Source organism: Oncorhynchus mykiss, chromosome 22 (genome assembly GCF_013265735.2).
Source record: "Oncorhynchus mykiss isolate Arlee chromosome 22, USDA_OmykA_1.1, whole genome shotgun sequence".
NCBI lineage: Eukaryota > Metazoa > Chordata > Actinopteri > Salmoniformes > Salmonidae > Oncorhynchus > Oncorhynchus mykiss.
Genome location: NC_048586.1, coordinates 36,506,493 through 36,527,661, shown reverse-complemented (window position 1 = coordinate 36,527,661; position 21,169 = coordinate 36,506,493). Strand labels below are relative to the sequence as shown.

The window sequence follows — 21,169 nt, the reverse complement described above, 5'->3', positions numbered from 1 at the left end:
CCATGCGCGTATTTTTCTCATCGCCTGTCCCCGTCGGAACGTAACTATGATGTGGGAAACCGCGAACTGCTCGCCATCCGGTTAGCCCTAGGCGAATGGCGACAGTGGTTGGAGGGGGCGACCGTTCCTTTTGTCGTTTGGACTGACCATAGGAACCTTGAGTACATCCGTTCTGCCAAACGACTTAATGCGCGTCAGGCGCGTTGGGCGCTGTTTTTCGCTCGTTTCGAGTTCGTGATTTCTTATCGTCCGGGCTCTAAGAACACCAAGCCTGATGCTTTGTCTCGTCTCTTCAGTTCTTCAGTAGCCTCCACTGACCCCGAGGGGATTCTCCCTGAGGGGCGTGTTGTCGGGTTGACTGTCTGGGGAATTGAGAGGCAGGTAAAACAAGCGCTCACTCACACTCCGTCGCCGCGCGCTTGTCCTAGGAACCTTCTTTTCGTTCCCGTTCCTACTCGTCTGGCCGTTCTTCAGTGGGCTCACTCTGCCAAGTTAGCCGGCCACCCTGGCGTTCGGGGTACGCTTGCTTCCATTCGCCAGCGTTTTTGGTGGCCCACCCGGGAGCATGACACGCGTCGTTTCGTGGCTGCTTGTTCGGTCTGCGCGCAGACTAAGTCCGGTAACTCTCCTCCTGCCGGCCGTCTCAGGCCGCTTCCTATTCCCTCTCGACCGTGGTCTCACATCGCCTTAGATTTTGTCACCGGACTGCCTTCGTCAGCGGGGAAGACTGTTATTCTTACGGTTGTCGATAGGTTCTCTAAGGCGGCTCATTTCATTCCCCTTGCTAAGCTTCCTTCTGCTAAAGAGACGGCACAAATCATCATCGAGAATGTTTTCAGAATTCATGGCCTTCCGTCAGACGTCGCTTCGGACAGAGGTCCGCAATTCACGTCTCAATTTTGGAGGGAGTTTTGCCGTTTGATTGGGGCTTCCGTCAGTCTCTCTTCCGGCTTTCACCCCCAGTCTAACGGTCAAGCAGAACGGGCCAATCAGACTATTGGTCGCATCTTACGCAGTCTTTCTTTTCGTAACCCTGCGTCTTGGTCAGAACAGCTCCCCTGGGCAGAATACGCCCACAACTCGCTTCCTTCGTCTGCGACCGGGCTATCTCCTTTTCAGAGTAGCCTCGGGTACCAGCCTCCGCTGTTCTCATCTCAGTTCGCCGAGTCCAGCGTCCCCTCCGCTCAGGCTTTTGTCCAACGTTGCGAGCGCACCTGGAAGAGGGTCAGGTCTGCACTTTGCCGTTATAGGACGCAGACTGTGAGGGCTGCTAATAAGCGTAGAACTAAGAGTCCTAGATATTGTCGCGGTCAGAGAGTTTGGCTCTCCACTCAGAACCTTCCCCTTAAGACGGCTTCTCGCAAGTTGACCCCGCGGTTCATTGGTCCGTTCCGTATTTCTCGGGTCATTAATCCTGTCGCAGTTCGACTTCTTCTTCCGCGATACCTTCGTCGCGTCCACCCGGTCTTCCATGTCTCCTGCATCAAGCCCGTCCTTCGCGCCCCCGCTCGTCTTCCCCCCCCCCCCCCCATCCTTGTCGAGGGCGCACCCATCTACAGGGTCCGTAGAATTTAGGACATGCGTCCTCGGGGCCGTGGTCACCAGTACCTCGTAGATTGGGAGGGGTACGGTCCTGAGGAGAGGAGTTGGGTTCCCTCTCGGGACGTGCTGGACCGTGCGCTGATCGAGGATTTCCTCCGTTGCCGCCAGGTTTCCTCCTCGAGTGCGCCAGGAGGCGCTCGGTGAGTGGGGGGGTACTGTCATGTACTGTCATGTTGTGTCTTGTCTCTGTCCTTTCCTTTCACCCTGTCTCCCTCTGCTGGTCGTCTTAGGTTACCTTTTCTCCCCCGCTTCCCCCCAGCTGTTCCTTGTCTCCTCCTAACTACCCATTCACCCCGTTTCCCACCTGTTCCCTTTTTCCCTCTGATTAGGTCCCTATATCTCTCTCTGTTTTTGTTCCTGTCCTTGTCGGATTCTTGTTTGTTGTGTTTCATGCCTGAGCCAGACTATCGTCATGTTTGCTGTAACCTTGTCCTGTCCTGTCGGAATCTGCCGGTCTATCTGAGCCTACCTATGTTTAGTTATTAAAGAAGCTCTGTTTAAGTTAGTTCGCTTTTGGGTCCTCATTCACTCACCGTAACAGGTTCAGCTATGAAATCAGCTGCCAGATTTAAAAAGCAGGGATCCAAAAGATCAGGACCTGCAGGCTTTCAGGGCTTTATGTACCACCTGCACTGAGAATGGCAAAAAGCTAAAAGTTTGACCAGCTCTCACTGGTTCATCCACACATGGTTGTACAGAGACAGAGGACACTGACTCAAACAGCCTACCAGATGATACAAAGTGCTCATTGAAACAATTCAGCATTTCAGTTTTGTCATATACAGCAACAGAGTCCTTCAAAACACATGCCGGTAATTCATTAACATTACTGTTACCAGACATAGACTTAATAGCCTTCCAAAATTTTCTAGGGTCATTCAGGTTATCAGTGGTAACATACATAAAATAACACTTGTTTCGTAACTTCCTAAAAATAAGCCAGTCGGCATCAGAACATGATTTCCTTGCTTTAGCCCAGGCTAGATTACGGTCGTGTATAATACAAGACGGCTCAGAAGAAAACCATGGATTATCCCGCCCTTTAACCCTGAATCTGCTGAATGGGGCATGTTTGTTTACTATTTGGGAAAAAACATCATGAAAGAATTCAGGCAGTTTCCACATCAGGGATAAACTCAATCTTGCTCCAGTCAAAATAAAACAAATCATGAAAGAAAGCCTGCTCATTAAAACACTTAAACACATTTCTCTTACGTATAAAACGTGGGTTTGATACAGTTGATCAAAACGTCTTATCAAAAACAGACTTGCTGAGCCATGTTTCAGAAAACACAATTACATCAGCATCAGTTGATTTAGCCCAAATCCTAACCACATCAATTTTTGACAACAGGCTGGGTACATTTAACTGAAAAATACCAAAACCAGATCTTGATTTAAAATCAGAGGGGTTTGGAGACTTAGCATATCAGGGCCAGGGTTAGGTTGCACGTTACCTGATATCAACAAAAGAAGAATAACTAGGCACCTCTGTTTAATAACCTTGCACTGCTTCTCTTTTTTAAGAGACCTACTGCAAGCACATTCTACAAGTGAGTTGCCAGACAATATAAAACAGTCATTTAAAACCATTAGACTTTGGTAGTGACACAAATTTGTACTGTTCACATCAAGCCACGAATACATCGGCACTTGGACGAGTGGACCGAGAGAAAAAGAGCGAGTTCCCGCAGACAAAATGTCCAATGGACGGGAGAGCACATTGTCAGATGTCCTCACCCAGCGACAATGTTAGTTTTCTCCAGAGTTCAGTAAAGTCAGTGCACAAAGCAATACCACAAAAACTGTCATTTTCTCTGACAAAAAAAATAAAATTATAGGCCAACGAAGGTAATGGGAGAGAGAGACAGCGTGTACGTATGAGTCTGAATGTGAGTGTTTGCGCGTGTGAGTAGATTGGGTGTTGAGGTTGATAGAGAGAACGTTGAGATTGTTGAGCTGCCACTGACAGATAGGCGAAGAGCAAAAAGGAGCAGCTTGGAAAAAGACACTCCACAAACGAATGCCAAAGAGCTCCATTTTGGTCTCATCTGACCACAACACTTTCACCCAGTTGTCCTCTGAATCATTCAGATGTTCATTGGCAAACCTCAGGATTTCAGTACTTTACAGCGTAGTGTGTTACCAATTGTTTTCTTGGTGACTATGGTCCCAGCTGCCTTGAGATCATTGACAAGAGCCTCCTGTGTAGTTCCGGGCTGATTCCTCACCGTTCTCATGATCATTGCAACTCCACGAGGTGAGATCCTGCATGGAGCCCCAGGACAGTTATTTTGTGTTTCTTCCATTTGCGAAAGTCACACCAACAGTTGTCACCTTCTCACCAAGCTGCTTGGCGATGGTCTTGTAGCCTATTCCAGCCTTGTGTAGGTCTACAATCTTGTCCCTGACATCCTTGGAGAGCTCTTTGGTCTTGGCCATGGTGGAGAGTTCTGAATCTGATTGATTGATTGCTTCTTAGGGACAGGTGTCTTTTATCTTTTATACAGGTAACAAGCTGAGCTTAGGAGCACTCCCTTTAAGTGTGTGCTCCTAATATCAGCTCGTTACCTGTATAAAAGACACCTGGGAGCCAGAAATCTTTCTGATTGTGAGGGGGTCAAATACTTATTTCCCTCATTAAAATGCAAATCAATTTATAACATTTTTGACATGCGTTTTTCTGGATTTTTTGGGTTGTTATTCTGTCTCTCACTGTTCAAATAAACCTACCATTAAAATTATAGACTGATAATTTCTTTGTCAGTGGGCAAACGTACAAAATCAGCACGGGATCAAATACTTTTTTCCTTCACTGTAGCTATATAAACCACGCCCCTTTGTAAACACACTTTCTACAATGTTGGTTACAAGGTGGTACTTATTTAAATTAGGTAAGAGAATATCAGATTGATGGATTAAAATTAGTCCCCTTAATAATCCCAACTCCTGAATCCAAGCATTTGACATGGAGGAGGGGACCAGTAACTATGATCAAACTTTATCAATGTAGAATCATCAGACATTTTTTTTTTTACTTTGATTTGGTTTCATCAAAACATCATCACATTTCATGAAAAACATGATTTTGACCCATAAATAATATTTTAATAAGAACATATTCATGTAGGATCTCAATTCGTGAAGACCACAAGACTGAAAATGAATGAATGCAGTAATGATGTCTCTGTCACTAGCAAACACAGTCGTGGTTGTTACTGAAAATAAGGCTTAAAAGCCTATAGCAGTGTTTCCTAACCCTGGTCCTCCAGTACCCTCATCAGTACACATTTTATTGTAACCCTGGATAAGCACAATAGATTCAACTTGTCAAATAATCATCATGCCCTCAATGAGCCGAGTGTGTTTGTCCACAGGTACAATGGAACTGTGTTCTGTTGGGGGTACTGGTTGACCAGGGTTGGGAAACACAGTCCTATAGCAGGGCTATTCATTTCCAGTCCTGGAGGGCTGAAACATTTCTGGTTTTGGATTTTTGTATGGTCTTTCAAAGAACCATCCCTCTTATGGTTCTTAAGGGACGTTAAAATGGCCCTCCTATGGCATCGCTCTCAAGAACCTTATTTGGTTCCAACAAGCATCTTTGTTTTTAAGAGTGTGGTGTGTGTGTGCATTTGTGTTTGTGTGTGCACATGTGTGTGTTTGTGCATGCTTACACCTCAAAGTCACTCATGATGGATATTCCAACTAGGATCCAGCTGTCATGCAGCTCATAGTTCCGGCCCCTAAACCCATCCCTCCTAATCAACACTACAGCCCAGTAATACAGTGTATATAAGATAAGACAATTTAAAAAATGAGCCATTTGAAAGTGCAGACAATTTTTCATTATCCAGGGTTTTCAGTTAGGACACATAGCAAAGGAAGTCCCAAGAAGACTGAGGCACAGGAGAATTGCCTGCCTGCCAAGAATGGAGGGAAGCAAAGCTGTCTTCTTCATAAAGCCTGAGAAAAAAACAACCAATTTAAATGGAACCCAGCATGGAGATGTGAAGAGTGGCAGTTAGAATGGAAGAGATAAAAATGTCACCTGGAGAGACAGGGAGGCCTATTTTCTACCAGCATCCGTTCAGTCTCATAGTCTACGACAGACAGCGGAGCAACAACGGCAGAAACAAAAGACAGACAGAGAGAACAAAGCCAAACAGAAAATCACCAAATTGCTTGTCAGAAAATGAAAACTATTGTTTCCAACAGGCTGCTCTGCTCCCAAGAGACCTGCCGTCAATGACAAAGACAAATGTGCGTGTCAAAGACAAGTCTATCTGTGGTGGCGAAGGCTGGATTCAGAACAAGTGGAAGAAATTGTTGACTGCTTTTGAAAGCAGTTAAACAGGCCAATTGTTGTTGTGTTATCCTGAACAATTGAAAGTGTCTGTGTCATTGCCTATCTCTCTCTGACAAGAAAACACGGTGGCTCTATTTTTATCAACTTTCCACTTAGAAGTAAGAAGAGTTAGTGCTCTATTCAATCTGTCAAGATGAAGCGTTACAGATCCTGCAACAGAAATGTAAAAGGTCATTTCCGATTGAGCCGACATATGTAGCGTTTACCGTGAATGAGGTCTCCGCTAAAGCGGGGAACATTGTCTTTAAATGTAAGTGCACTGCCTCTAAGCTAACTACACTACAGTACAATACTATTATTGCTCTCTGCACTGCTGCAATGAACTGCAATCCAACTACCCTGAAAGCGAAATACTTGTGCGTATGACTGACATAGAGCAGGGTTTCCCCCACCGGTGCCCTAGCACGATACAGCTGATTCAAATAACCAAATCATCATCAAGCTTTGATGATTTGAATCAGCTGTGTAATGCTAGGGCAAAAAACAAGATGGGGGGGGGCTAAGGACCAGGTTTGGGAAACGCTGCCATAGAGGATAGTGTGACGACGAATGCTGGAGTACCATTACATTCCAGTTGATCCCCTGGGTCATGAACGCTGTGCATGCCGTGTTCTGATCCAGGCTAAGGCACACCCAAACAAATGCTTATCCGAACCATGAGACTTGTGCTTGTCCGGGCCACAACAAAAACATTTACTGAGGTACTGGACATGGGAAACACTGTTCTAGGGGGTATAGGGGTCTTTATGGACTTTACAACACTTAGGAAATGTTGATTTGTTTCATTAACTGGAAATGGGAACTAACATTTCCTACAGCCCTGCCAGAACAACCAGAATAACATAGCATGTATGTTCCTCCATAACTACAGTATTGAGAAATATTACTACAGTTAATTGTGAAACTGAAAATTAAGGGGAGGAGAGGATATATATTTCAAAATGTATTTTTAATAAGGTGCTTAAAATCTCACATACATTAGTTTTTGGTTTCACAGAACAAGGATAAGAACATCTATACCCCCAACCCAGGAACTCATGATTAGCAGTGTAATGGAAACGTGTGTTTCACTACTGTACACATACAGACTACATCATCGACACAGTGTGGGTGGGGACAGGATGCACAGCTCACAGGTAATTAAGGCAACATGTCACAAGGTATTGAAGGTAAAGAGCAAAGAGATAAAACAAAGTGTTCTATCACTATGGTAACGATAAAAATAACACTTCTCTAGACAGAATGTAAAAAATGTAAAACAAGGAGTAAATGAAAGGCAAGCTTTTTAGGACATACATTATACCCCAAAGAAAACTTTTTTCTACCCCAAAGAAAACTTTTTCCACAGACAGTTTCTCTGCCATACAGCTGGTTGACTGGGAACTGACAACCCCTTGTACAGAGGCTGTCAGTACCCAGTCGCACCTTGCGGATGAGTGATTAGGTGACAAGGTCAGAGGGTGTGCTAGACCTGTCACTCTAAACTCTGTGCCGAGTTTGTTCCTTGTTGTTCCTGTCTTTTCTGTGGATGTCACTTTTCTGAGCGTCTGTTACGCGTCTGTTTTGTATTTGGTGGGAAGCATCACCACCAACTCCATGCATGCCAGGGAAAGAGCTGCTAACAGAACCACTCCCTATTTTATCAGTGTCCCCAGCACAGCGCTCCCTGCTGGTGAACGTTGTGCATTACATGTAGACCAGCTTCCTGGTTATGTTATGTGGCTCCATTACCACATTTCCATACAGAATCAGCCACTTCTCAGCTGGGCAACAGAAAGCAGTATTCCCATATTTCATTATAGCGTCTCTTGTATTTGTCTGTTACTGTTATCAACTGTGTTAGTGTTCTGATCCCTCAATGCATAAATATCTGGAATAATAACAGACATGTCTACTGAGGAATATAGAAAAAAAAGAATGCATTGTCAAGTTGAAATTGGAAAAAATCTCCCACATATTAAAACAAACTAAAAACTAAGAAAATAACATTTGAGAACATCTTCTAAAATGTCTACATCATAACCAACTCGGAAACAAAACTCCTGTAGTCAGTTTCTTTAACAAAGCTGAAAGATCACAATGGGGAAACTGCTACTTCCTACTTCCTCATTATCAACTGCTAATGCACAGCAGAGCCTCGAAATACACAGAGAGAGTTCTGACTTTGCATGCTGAGAGAGACACTCAATGGGGCTCATTCAATCACGGCCCACGACACTGGCAGGGACCAATCAATTCAATAGGGAGATTTTAAAAATATATAAATGCAGGAGGGGAGGAACGGTTTGTCATTATCAGTCTTGCATAATATTCCTTGAGAGAGAGGGGGGGGGGGGTTAAAAAAGGGAGCTCATATGTCACTATTCAACGACAGGTACACAGGTCATTTGCAGAACAGCTCAGTTTGACAGTTTCCCCCCTGCCATTCATAACCAGCAGTTATGAGTGACACTAAAACGCTATGCGGTCCCTTGTTAGAATAGACGGGCACGGTTGGGCCTGTTGATTGGCTGCTAGAGCTCCTCAGCCAATCATGCCTCTCCTTCCTGATTAAAACCAGAGAACAGCCAGGTCACAGGTCACCTGCCACAGAGTGCCTCTTTAGACATTACTTCTGTAAACAACAACAGTCCCTCATCATGCCATGACCGGGTTAAAAAAACAACGGTTCAACTGTAATTTGAACTTTACACTACGAAAAAGAAAAAGACGATGCTGTATCTGAGGACCAGGCCAGCAGGACAAACAGTCCCTTACAGTTAAACATGAATGACTAACTGTCTGAGGCCCTCGGCTCTTCAGCTCTTCTCATTGGCTACATGGAAATCACAATGCCTCAACGACCACCGTCATATAACACATTTACAACTACAGTTAGTTCTAATTATTATAAGGTCAAAAAGGGGGCTTATTTTTCTCCTCTTCTTTGTGCAATGTGTTTAACACTGTTCCAGTCTTTGTTTTCCTCCTGGGTCAGTTTGTTTGTTGTCTGTCAGACTGAGACGAAGACGTCGAGGTAGAGGCGGTCGTAGGATTCCCTGAAGAAGAGGATGAGGACCAGGCTGAAGGCACAGGAGCCCGTCAGACACCAGTTCAGCCACGACAAATCTGAGGAGATGGGGAGAAGAGAAGAGAGGGGAAAAGGAACATTATTTGTTGGTAAATCTTTGTTGAAGGTCACTCATCTGTATCTCTCTACACACTGCAGGCAAGTCATCATCGGTACACTACTGTTCTTTATAACAGATGTTAAGAATAACCAATCACTTAGTTCAAGTATTGACTTCGTTACTGTGTATAAACCGATGCCAGAAACCGATGAGATACAATAGTATAACGTGATGAAGTTATTTATGTCCATTACCTCAAAACAAGCCCTAATCACACAATATAACCTAGAGTGTGAATGAATTGGGAATTAGCTGAACTTTGTTTCATGCATCTAAATAATGTAAGTTATGTAAGTAATAGCACATTTTCCTCTGCAGCATTGACCTAAACTTGAACCTCAAAGAGTTTATTTTTCCCCGTTTTCCTGTTCAAGCTCAGGTGGCCCTAGCGTAGAGCTCAGCAGACCTGTAATGAAGAGGTTATGGAAGGCCAGGTGGAGAGAGCATACATCTTGACTCACACATTACTTCCTGTTACTGCCCCAGGAAAACCATTGATAGGTCTCCTGCTCAGATATAATTAGCTGCACAATACTAGGCATGCCCTCTAACATGATGTAGAGGTGTGAGTGACAGAAAGAAAGACAGACAGACAGAAAGATAGTGATTGGGGTGCCCAGCATCCCCATCACTAAGAGGGGAACCACACAGCCCGATAAGGGAGAAGATGAAAGGTCTCCAGCAGCTATCTGAGCCCTGATAAAGGACCAGCAGGAACCAGTAGTACTAAATATAGAGAAATGAGATCAAAACACACTGACCCCTGGGGACTAAATGTTTATTTTTATCAAACCTTTAACTACGCAAGTCAGCTAAGAACAAATGCTTATTTTTCAATGATGGCCTACTGGGGAACAGTGGGTTAACTGCATAGTTCAGGAGCAAAATGACAGGTTTTTACCTTGTCAGCTCGGGGATTCGATCCAGCAACCTTTCGGTTACTGGCCCAACGCTCTAACCACTAGGTTACCTGCCACCGCGACTAAGCAGAGCATACATCTTAAAACCCCTCTGCAGAGCATTAATTTCAGAAGGCCGGTCCAATAATACAGTTGATCAATTGCCCCTGAAGTGAGCGGCGCAATCAATGGGTAAAAAGTGAGAATCAGGCTAGGTCAGCTGTTTGGCCTGTTTGGGTCAATTCTATGATTTGGCCCACCACCAAATCTCTGAGTGAGTCAGCCAGGAAGGATTCAGCATGCCACCAGGATAAAGTGAAGGAGACATGGGTGCATCACACACAGGATAAACAAAGCTGTCATTTTCTGGCTTATTCTTTCACATATGGTGGCTGCCTACACCTACAGGGGTACCCAGAGAACATTCAGAGCACCAGAGGGGGAGGGGACATAGGGCTGAGTTAGAGAGGAGGAGGCTCCTCCTTGGGATAAGCGGAAGAACACTTTTTCTTGCTTATTCTTTCATTTATTGTGTCTCCACTACGGGGAAAAAATAACATTGGAGCCTCTTCCTAAAGCAGAGAGAGAGAGAACATCTGTGAGTCCAGAGCTCAGTGGACAGAGAGAGAGAACATCTGTGGGTCCAGAGCTCAGTGGTGAGAGAGAGAGAAAGAACATCTGTGAGTCCAGAGCTCAGTGGACAGAGAGAGAGAGAGAACATCTGTGGGCCCAGAGCTCAGTGGACAGAGAGAGAGAGAGAACATCTGTGGGCCCAGAGCTCAGTGGACAGAGAGAGAGAGAGAGAACATCTGTGGGCCCAGAGCTCAGTGAACAGAGAGAGAGAGAGCATCTGTGGGCTCAGAGCTCAGTGAACAGCGAGAGAGAACATCTGAGTCCAGAGCTCAGTGGACAGAGAGAACATGTGAGTCCAGAGCTCAGTGGACAGAGAGAGAGAACACCTGTGAGTCCAGAGCTCAGTGGACAGAGAGAGAGAGAGAACATCTGTGAGTCCAGAGCTCAGTGGACAGAGAGAGAGAGAGAGAGAACATCTGTGAGTCCAGAGCTCAGTGGACAGAGAGAGAGAGAGAACATCTGTGAGTCCAGAGCTCAGTGGACAGAGAGAGAGAGAACATCTGTGAGTCCAGAGCTCAGTGGACAGAGAGAGAGAACATGTGAGTCCAGAGCTCAGTGTACAGAGAGAGAGAGAACATCTGTGAGTCCAGAGCTCAGTGGACAGAGAGAGAGAACATATGTGATTCCAGAGCTCAGTGGACAGAGAGAGAGTTAAGAGAAGTGATGAGGTGGAAGATGTTTCATCCTGAAGTAGCACAATCATTAATCAGGTTAGATCAGTAACCTGTTGCCTGGTTGTGTGGGAAGTTAGGGGAGTTCTGTTTATCTGACAGCTCTGTCTCCACAGCCTGCCTGACCCAGACTCATCCATTTAGATGAAGACAGAGAGAACAGAGAGGGAGGAGAGATGTTGGGAGGAGAGATGTGTGAATTGGTGTGGAGTCTGAATGAATGCTAATGTGTCTATGTATGCCCACCAACCAACCAAATCTCTCAGGTAATCCAGTCAGGTATTTGGTGGTAAAGAAGTGGCTAACCGGCTCAAGAGCAGCCAATGGTCCCAGTGACATAATCAGTGAGGAGTAGCAGGGCTGCAGTGTGTGGAAAGTAAGTGAGAAAGCAAAACTATTTGGAGTTGCTTGAACAGCAAATCAAAGGGGAATAGGAGTGGACATAATTTCCCTTTCTGAACAGTAATAATGAAAGAGCCTCTGGGGAGAGAGACGACGATGCAATTCCTCACAAGCTATCATAGCTCCAGTACCTCAGTGCTCAGTTAAAAAGGACCATTTAAATGATGTTTTCACTTCTTCCTCTGGCTCTACACGGAGTGTACAAAACATTAGGAACACCTGCTCTTTCCATGACATAGCTTTCACCTGAATTTACCTGGTCAGTCTATGATCCCTTATTGATGTCACTTGTTAAATCTACTTCAAATCAGTGTAGATGAAGGGGAGGAGACAGGATAAAGAAGGATGCTTAAGCCTTGAGACATGGATTGTGTATGTGTGCCAGAGGGTGAATGGGCAAGACAAAAGACTTTGAACGGGTATGGTGGTAGGTGCCAGGCGCACCAGTTTGTGTCAAGAACTGCTGGGTTTTTCACGCTCAACAGTTTCCTGTGTGTATCAAGATTGGTCCACCACCCAAAGGGCATCCAGCCAATTTGACACAACTGTGGGAAGCATTGGAGTCAACATGGGCCAGCATCCCTGTGGAACTCTCTCAACCTCTTGTAGAGTCTCAGCTCCTGACCAATTGAGGTCGTTCTGAGGGCAAAAGGGGTGAGGGGTTGCAACTCAATATTAGGCAGGTGTTCTCTTCTCCTTCTGTCTGACTCTGTCGATTTCAGAAGTGAGGGTCTAAAGGCTGATAAATAGCCCTCACCAGCGGGAGGGAGTGGAATAACATAAACAGCTGCAGACACCCACAGGCTGGCACACAAAGCAGGGACACGGGGGACTGGGGGGAGCGCGTCAAGGCCAGACACAGACGGCTATTTAGCTCTGACACCTCACCCTATGCACGTTGTGGTGAACGTATTACTGCCACTCTGGCTGTCATGAGTCACGACCACAGTAAAATTCCATGACTGTTGAGGTAATCTCCTTTTATGCATTCTGGATATGTGTTGGTAGAACCCAACTCACTAATGACAGTCTGGTCGCTAATGGCCTGGTACTCAGGGCTCTATTGTCCTTCCATCAGGTCCTAATGGCCTGGTACTCAGGGCTCTATTGTCCCTCCATCAGGTCCTAATGGCCTCGTAGCCAGGGCTCCATTGTCCCTCTAACCACTCTGACATCAATGCAAATGCAATCGAAAATCACATCAAACACTTATCATCAAAACAGTATCATGCTTTTAAAACTCACCTCACTGTCATCTATCAATTTGAAGAAAGAAAACAGGTTGAAACTGAGTGGAAAACATGGTCATTTGGGTGTTGTTTCAAACATTACACTAAAATGGACAGTGCTTTCTAAGGTGATGATTCTTTCAAAACCACATATGCATATTAGAGTTTATTGACACAACTGTGGGAAGCATTGGAGTCAACTTGGGCCAGCATCCCCGTGGAACTCTTTCCACACCTTGTAGAGTCCCAGCTCCTGACCAATTGAGTGGAAAAAGGCACATAGGCATATTTATGAGCCCAAGCCCCAAAACAATATTGGAATGAAAATAATGATTGTGCTGTTATACAATACATAGCATATTACGCATGGCAAAATAAATATGATATAACTGATTCAAAATGTCCGGTTTAATTGTCTCCAAATTAAACCGGAACCAGCCGCACCAATGTGTCAGAGGAAACCTCGTACAGCTGCCAACCGAAGTCAGCGTGCATGCGTCCAGTCCGCCACAAGGAGTTGCTAGAGTGCAATGGGACAAGGACATCCTGGCCGGCCAAACCCTCCCCTAACCTGGACGACGCAGGGCCAATTGTGCAATGCCTCATGGGTCTCCCGGTCGCGGCCGGCTGCGACACAGCCTGAGATCGAACCCGGGTCTTTAGTAACACCTCTAGTACTGTGATGCAGTGCCTAGTAACAGGGAGGCCCACTGTATTTGATTTTGAATAGCCTAGTAACAGGGATTTTGATATATTTAATGAATAGGCTGACATTACCTTTAGCTTCAGAATATCTCACCACAATGCATTGCCAGCTCCTCCTCTCTCTCCTTCATTCCTTTCTTGAGCGCGCAGAGAGAGGGGCTGTCAACAGTTTAATTAAATATGTTTGGTTGTGAAAACATGTTAAGATTGACATTCCAGAACAGATTTCACTTGGTTTCCCAAATGAAGCACTGGGTAGCTGCAGGAACAAGGTTGGAGAGCCCATGGCATACAGAGTTTGGGTGGGCAGAATATCACCTGTCGCGCAGCGAGAGGCTGCGTGCTCCTAAGACAGTGTTGATGCATGGAGTGAAATATGTATCCTTATAAGCCCAGACATTTCTTTATGCAATCCTGTGTGAAAGCAGAGTTTTGATGGTTGTCACTAAAAAGAGGATCCCAGCTGCTACTATATTTATTTCTCAGCTGCTCATATTAAGCACAAGCTCCGCTATAAAACATAAGTATCCTACCCGGTATGATTGAAAAACAAACTGTGTGGAAATGGCCTCTATTCCAGTGCATACAGATTACTTGTTCCTGCCCCTATTTCTGCTCATTCGATAATTATTAGTAATGACAAATTAAATTGAGAATAGTCTGATGGGTGAAAATATTATGGCTTGATGGAAAACAGTGTGTGTAGTCTGAGGAAAGGAGTGCAAGTTTTTTGTGTGACTTTCTCAAATCAATAGCCCCTAGTGCAGCCCATTTACAACACCAGTCAAAAGTTTGGACACACCTACTCATTCCTGGGGTTTTCTTGATGTATGTATTTAGAGAAGCCAGGAGTGTGCAAAGCTGTCATCAAGGCAAAGGGCGGCTACTTTGAAGAATTTCAAATATAATAAATATTTGTGTTACACTTTTTTGGTTACTACATGATTCCATATGTGTTATTTCATCGTTTTGATGTCTTCCCTATTATTCTACAATGTAGAAAATAGTTTTAAAAAACAAGAAAAACCCTTGAATGAGTAGTTGTGTCCAAACTTACTGTATGTTTTGATTTCTAAAGACATTCTAAGGTTTGTATCATAAAGTCTCCAAATAACTCTAAATCTAGCGTATAGGATCTGTTTCAAATGATCACTTTTACCCTCAACATAGCCACTTCATATGCACACTCGCTCCGGAATGGGAAAAATATCCTTTCTATTTTATTCAGCTAAGTTCAATTATATTGTTCTTACTATAAAATCATAGAATATAAAATAATGGTTTGGTACTTATAAGCTTATCTTGTCTGCTAAATTAACAAGCCTACAGCCTATGGAATGGCACTTAGCCAGATAACATAAAGTAGGCCAACTCATATTCTGTTCTTCTGAAATACATTTTTCTTTATATCATAATGTTTCTTTAGACCTGCCTAAAATAAATCATGGATTTATTGTGATGGTGTACATTAAATGGATGTATTGTGACGGTGTATATTTAATGGATGTATTGTGACGGTGTACTTGAAATGGATGTATTGTGACGGTGTATATTTAATGGATGTATTGTGACGGTGTACATGAAATGGATGTATTGTGACGGTGTACATGAAATGGATGTATTGTGATGGTGTATATTAAATGGATGTATTGTGATGGTGTATATTAAATGGATTTATTGTGACGGTGTATATTAAATGGATTTATTGTGACGGTGTATATTAAATGGATGTATTGTGACGGTGTATATTAAATGGATTTATTGTGACGGTGTATATTAAATGGATGTATTGTGACGGTGTATATTAAATGGATGTATTGTGACGGTGTATATTAAATGGATTTATTGTGACGGTGTATATTAAATGGATGTAGTGTGACGGTGTACATGAAATGGATTTATTGTGACGGTGTACATTAAATGGATTTATTGTGACGGTGTATATTAAATGGATGTATTGTGACGGTGTACATTAAATGGATGTATTGTGACGGTGTACATGAAATGGATTTATTGTGACGGTGTATATTAAATGGATGTATTGTGACGGTGTACATGAAATGGATTTATTGTGACGGTGTATATTACATGGATTTATTGTGATGGTGTATATTAAATGGATGTATTGTGAAGGTGTATATTAAATGGATTTATTGTGACGGTGTACATTAAATGGATTTATTGTGACGGTGTACATTAAATGGATTTATTGTGACGGTGTACATGAAATGGATTTATTGTGACGGTGTACATTAAATGGATGTATTGTGACGGTGTACATTAAATGGATGTATTGTGACGGTGTACATTAAATGGATGTATTGTGACGGTGTACATGAAATGGATGTATTGTGACGGTGTACATTAAATGGATTTATTGTGACGGTGTACATTAAATGGATGTATTGTGACGGTGTACATGAAATGGATGTATTGTGACGGTGTACATGAAATGGATTTATTGTGACGGTGTACATTAAATGGATGTATTGTGACGGTGTACATTAAATGGATTTATTGTGACGGTGTATATTAAATGGATTTATTGTGATGGTGTACATTAAATGGATTTATTGTGATGGTGTACATTAAATGGATTTATTGTGACGGTGTACATGAAATGGATTTATTGTGACGGTGTACATTAAATGGATTTATTGTGACGGTGTACATTAAATGGATTTATTGTGACGGTGTATATTAAATGGATTTATTGTGACGGTGTATATTAAATGGATGTATTGTGACGGTGTATATTAAATGGATTTATTGTGACGGTGTATATTAAATGGATGTATTGAGACGGTGTACATGAAATGGATTTATTGTGACGGTGTACATTAAATGGATTTATTGTGACGGTGTATATTAAATGGATTTATTGTGACGGTGTATATTAAATGGATGTATTGAGACGGTGTACATGAAATGGATTTATTTTGACGGTGTACATTAAATGGATTTATTGTGATGGTGTATATTAAATGGATTTATTGTGACGGTGTACATGAAATGTATTTATTGTGATGGTGTATATTTAATGGATTTAACTTGTAATGTATATGTTCCATCAGCAACCACGCATCAGCAACCTGTATGCAGCTTGTATGTGTGGAGGCCTGGAGATGCTAAATGTGTTAATGTTAATTAACAGTCAATTATCGTGAGACAAGCATGTATTTGGATGACAATAGCTGACACAATTTCATGGCCGCCACAGACTTACGCACGCGCACACACACGCAAACTCACACACGCACAGAGGCTGAGTCGCGAGCACACACACGCAAACTCACACACGCACAGAGGCTGAGTCGCGAGCAGAAGTCACTTATTGCTGCCGCAATTATTCCTAATTGTGGCCAATGATGCTGGTGCGTTTAAAATGGACGTCACGTTTCAGACTGATTTATTCCTCCCATTCTCACTTTCCTCAGTTTTATTTATATTTTTTTAGGGGAAAAAGGGAATGAAGCTGGCTGACATTTGTCTGATATAAATATGACTTAACTAACCGAAATGAAATCATTAAACGTTCAATGAAACAAAATGAGAATAATTACTTTCTATTACTGTCAGAATATTCAGACTAGGTGGGAAGACATTGAGACTGTTTCATTTAATATGACTGTGTGTATTTCAAATAGGAGGTGTGATTATAGTATCAACTGTTCCCACCACAATCATTCAAAAACATCCCAGAAATGAAAGAGCAGCTGCAAAACAAAATCATTGTTCTGGATCAACATGTCTCTACACGGAGCTACGGTCTCCGCTGCCTCCATAACATTCACCAAAGGTTACAGATTCCAGACACAGTTGACGTCGGAACTTTACATACACTTAGGTGGGAGTCATTAAAACTTGTTTTTCAACCACTCCACACATTTCTTGTTAACAAACTATAGTTTTGGCAAGTCAGACATCTACTTTGCGCAAGTAATTGTTCCAACAATTGTTTACAGACAGATTATTTCACTTATAATTCACTGTACCACAATTCCAGTAGGTCAGAAGTTTACATACACTAAGTTGACTGTGCCTTCAAACCGCTTGGAAAATTCCAGAAAATTATGTCATGGCTTTAGAAGCTTCTGATCAGCTAATTGACATAATTTGAGTCAATTGGAGGTGTACCTGTGGATGTTTTTCAAGGCCTTCCTTCAAACTCAGTGCCTCTTTGCTTGACATCATGGGAAAATCAAAAGAAATAAGCCAAGACCTCGGGAAAAAAATGGTAGACCTCCACAAGTCTGGTCCATCCTTGGGAGCAATTTCCAAACACCTGAAGGTACCAGGTTCATCTGTACAAACAATAGTACGCAGGTATAAACACCATGGGATGACGCAGCCGTCATACCGCTCAGGAAGGAGACGCGTTCTGTCTCCTAGAGATGAACGTACTTTGGTGCGAAAAGTGCAAATCAATCCCAGAACAACAGCAAAGGACCTTTTATTTATTTTTTTTTATTTCACCTTTATTTAACCAGGTAGGCTAGTTGAGAACAAGTTCTCATTTGCAACTGCGACCTGGCCAAGATAAGGCATAGCAGTGTGAACAGACAACACAGAGTTACACATGGAGTAAACAATTAACAAGTCAATAACACAGTAGAAAAAAGGGGAGTCTATATATACATTGTGTGCAAAAGGCATGAGAAGGTAGGCAAATAATTACAATTATGCAGATTAACACTGGAGTGATAAATGATCAGATGGTTATGTACAGGTAGAGATTGGTGTGCAAAAGAGCAGAAAAATAAAAATAAATAAATAAAAACAGTATGGGGATGAGGTAGGTGAAAATGGGTGGGCTATTTACCAATAGACTATGTACAGCTGCAGCGATCGGTTAGCTGCTCGGATAGCAGATGTTTGAAGTTGGTGAGGGAGATAAAAGTCTCCAACTTCAGCGATTTTTGCAATTCGTTCCAGTCACAGGCAGCAGAGAACTGGAACGAAAGGCGGCCAAATGAGGTGTTGGCTTTAGGGATGATCAGTGAGATACACCTGCTGGAGCGCGTGCTACGGATGGGTGTTGCCATCGTAACCAGTGAACTGAGATAAGGCGGAGCTTTACCTAGCATGGACTTGTAGATGACCTGGAGCCAGTGGGTCTGGCGACGAATATGTAGCGAGGGCCAGCCGACTAGAGCATACAAGTCGCAGTGGTGGGTGGTATAAGGTGCTTTAGTGACAAAACGGATGGCACTGTGATAAACTGCATCCAGTTTGCTGAGTAGAGTGTTGGAAGCAATTTTGTAGATGACGTCGCCGAAGTCGAGGATCGGTAGGATAGCCAGTTTTACTAGGGTAAGTTTGGCGGCGTGAGTGAAGGAGGCTTTGTTGCGGAATAGAAAGCCGACTCTTGATTTGATTTTCGATTGGAGATGTTTGATATGGGTCTGGAAGGAGAGTTTAGAGTCTAGCCAGACACCTAGGTACTTATAGATGTCCACATATTCAAGGTCGGAACCATCCAGGGTGGTGATGCTGGTCAGGCGTGCGGGTGCAGGCAGCGAACGGTTGAAAAGCATGCATTTGGTTTTACTAGCGTTTAAGAGCAGTTGGAGGCCACGGAAGGAGTGCTGTATGGCATTGAAGCTCGTTTGAAGGTTAGATAGCACAGTGTCCAAGGACGGGCCGGAAGTATATAGAATGGTGTCGTCTGCGTAGAGGTGGATCAGGGAATCGCCCGCAGCATGAGAAACATCATTGATATATACAGAGAAAAGAGTCGGCCCGAGAATTGAACCCTGTGGCACCCCCATAGAGACTGCCAGAGGACCGGACAGCATGCCCTCCGATTTGACACACTGAACTCTGTCTGCAAAGTAATTGGTGAACCAGGCAAGGCAGTCATCCGAAAAACCGAGGCTACTGAGTCTGCCGATAAGAATACGGTGATTGACAGAGTCGAAAGCCTTGGCAAGGTCTATGAAGACGGCTGCACAGTACTGTCTTTTATCGATGGCGGTTATGATATCGTTTAGTACCTTGAGCGTGGCTGAGGTACACCCGTGACCGGCTCGGAAACCAGATTGCACAGCGGAGAAGGTACGGTGGGATTCAAGATGGTCAGTGACCTGTTTGTTGACTTGGCTTTCGAAGACCTTAGATAGGCAGGGCAGGATGGATATAGGTCTGTAACAGTTTGGGTCCAGGGTGTCGCCCCCTTTGAAGAGGGGGATGACTGCGGCAGCTTTCCAATCCTTGGGGATCTCAGACGATATGAAAGAGAGGTTGAACAGGCTGGTAATAGGGGTTGCGACAATGGCGGCGGATAGTTTCAGGAATAGAGGGTCCAGATTGTCCAGCCCAGCTGATTTGTACGGGTCCAGGTTTTGCAGCTCTTTCAGGACATCTGCTATCTGGATTTGGGTAAAGGAGAACCTGGAGAGGCTTGGGCGAGTAGCTGCGGGGGGGGGGGAGCTGTTGTCCGAGGTTGGAGTAGCCAGGCGGAAGGCATGGCCAGCCGTTGAGAAATGCTTGTTGAAGTTTTCGATAATCATGGATTTATCGGTGGTGACCATGTTACCTAGTCTCAGTGCAGTGGGCAGCTGGGAGGAGGTGCTCTTGTTCTCCATGGACTTCACAGTGTCCCAGAACTTTTTGGAGTTGGAGCTACAGGATGCAAACTTCTGCCTGAAGAAGTTGGCTTTAGCTTTCCTGACTGACTGTGTGTATTGGTTCCTGACTTCCCTGAACAGTTGCATATCGCGGGGACTATTCGATGTTAGCGCAGTCCGCCACAGGATGTTTTTGTGCTGGTCGAGGGCAGTCAGGTCTGGAGTGAACCAGGGGCTATATCTGTTCTTAGTTCTGCATTTTTTGAACGGAGCATGCTTATCTAAAATGGTGAGGAAGTTACTTTTAAAGAAAGACCAGGCATCCTCAACTGACGGGATGAGGTCAATGTCCTTCCAGGATACCCGGGCCAGGTCGATTAGAAAGGCCTGCTCACAGAAGTGTTTTAGGGAGCGTTTGACAGTGATGAGGGGTGGTCGTTTGACTGCGGCTCCGTAGCGGATACAGGCAATGAGGCAGTGATCGCTGAGATCCTGGTTGTAGACAGCGGAGGTGTATTTGGAGGGCCAGTTGGTCAGGATGACGTCAATGAGGGTGCCCTTGTTTACAGAGTTAGGGTTGTACCTGGTGGGTTCCTTGATGATTTGAGTGAGATTGAGGGCATCTAGCTTAGATTGTAGGACTGCCGGGGTGTTAAGCATATCCCAGTTTAGGTCACCTAACAGAACAAACTCTGAAGCTAGATGGGGGGCGATCAATTCACAAATGGTGTCCAGGGCACAGCTGGGAGCTGAGGGGGGGTCGGTAGCAGGCGGCAACAGTGAGAGACTTATTTCTGGAGAGAGTAATTTTCAAAATTAGTAGTTCGAACTGTTTGGGTATGGACCTGGAGAGTATGACATTACTTTGCAGGCCATCTCTGCAGTAGACTGCAACTCCTCCCCCTTTGGCAGTTCTATCT

At 44.0% G+C, this 21,169-nt stretch overlaps 1 protein-coding gene across 2 annotated transcripts in view; it reads right to left on the bottom strand.

Annotated features, from left to right (window-relative positions):
* Window positions 1-6,899: 6,899 nt before the first annotated feature.
* LOC110501805 (solute carrier family 49 member 4) overlaps window positions 6,900-21,169 on the bottom strand; it is an 85,744-nt gene continuing 71,474 nt past the window's right edge. For both annotated transcript variants that reach the window (XM_021579640.2, XM_036959215.1), the window contains one exon: window positions 6,900-9,079. In XM_021579640.2, coding sequence (XP_021435315.1) covers window positions 8,964-9,079 — 116 coding nt within the window. In that variant the 3' untranslated portion in view covers window positions 6,900-8,963. The remainder of the gene's footprint in view (window positions 9,080-21,169) is intronic.